At 55.3% G+C, this 1207-nt stretch overlaps 1 protein-coding gene across 1 annotated transcript in view; it reads right to left on the bottom strand.

The window, feature by feature from the left end:
- EPPK1 (epiplakin 1) overlaps window positions 1–1207 on the bottom strand; it is a 65121-nt gene that overhangs the window by 20789 nt on the left and 43125 nt on the right. The window contains exon 22 of the mRNA XM_029284377.1: window positions 15–1193. Coding sequence (XP_029140210.1) covers window positions 15–1193 — 1179 coding nt within the window. The remainder of the gene's footprint in view (window positions 1–14; window positions 1194–1207) is intronic.

The raw sequence follows: 1207 nt of genomic DNA on the forward strand, positions 1-1207 counted from the left end.
TTGGACAGAAGGATGTATCTGGAGAAGAGGAGATCCCACGCAGAAACCTCTTGGTCCTGGAACAGCCCGACGCCGATCTTGGTCTTGGCCGTCTGCAAAGCCTTCTTGGTGTTCTCGTTGAGGAAAGATGAGAACCAGCCCTTGTCCATGATGTGGAGCAGCAGCAAACCAGTCTCCGGATCGGGCAGGCACCGCTGCAGAAGCTGCAGGTAAGTGAGGTTTTCGTGTGTGTTTGGGTCAAAGAAGCCCTTGGTGTCGTCTGTGGGATCAGAGAGGATCTGGTTCATTTCCTCATCAAAGTAGCCCCTCTTGTACGCTACTTCCACGGGGAGGCGGTGACTGTGCACAGGATCGATGATGCCACCCGTGGCAATCTGGGCTTCCAGCAGGCGGATCCCGTGCTCTTTGACTATGAGACCTTTCTTCATGGCCTGGAAGAGGGAGAGCTTGTTCCCCGTATAGGGGTCTTTATAGCCGGTCACAGCCCTCTCTGCGGAGAGAAGCTTCTCCCGCAGCTCGGTTCCCACCAGTTCAACAGAGACAGCGTCATCAACGGAGAGTTTTTTGTTCGCCAGGGGGTCGGTGATGAAGCCTGTGGCGGCCTGTGCCTCCAGCAACACCAGGGCCGTGCCTGGCCTCAGAATACCTTTCCACATGGCCTGGTAGATGGTCATTTTCTCTGACTTGGAAAGGTCTGTCCTGGATGGCACCATCACGCCAGCGATGCAGCTGTTGCCTTCCAGATACCTCTTCACCGAATCCATTTCTGTGACCTCTTCCACCGTTTTGGTGCCTTCTGCGAGCTTAGAGAGCGTCTCTTGGTTGATGATGCGGGAGTGAAACAGTTCTGAGGCTGACACCTGCTTCCTGAGCCCCGAGAATTTCAGCTGGTTGCCCTTCTCTTCCATCTCTTCAATCAGGGTGATGAGTATTTGGACCAGCTCGCCTGGGGCCACAGACCTCTCTTGATACTTCTGCAGCAGCTCCTGGCGCTTGGCCGCAGTCACATACTTGGAGAAGAGGAGCTCCCACGCTGATCGCCTGGAGCCTTGAAACTCACCCACAGGCACGTCTATGGTCACCTGTCGCAAAGTGCGTTCCAGTTCATTGTGCTGGGAGGAAAGAGTGGCTTCCTCTCCTGGGGAAGAAGCCCTGTCCTTGGCGTGAAGCGAGGTCAGGGTGGTGATCATTTCCTGAATGGTCAAGG

This window comes from Protobothrops mucrosquamatus, unplaced genomic scaffold, assembly GCF_001527695.2.
Source record: "Protobothrops mucrosquamatus isolate PMUCROS unplaced genomic scaffold, P.Mucros_1.0 scaffold553, whole genome shotgun sequence".
Taxonomy (NCBI): Eukaryota; Metazoa; Chordata; class Lepidosauria; order Squamata; family Viperidae; genus Protobothrops; species Protobothrops mucrosquamatus.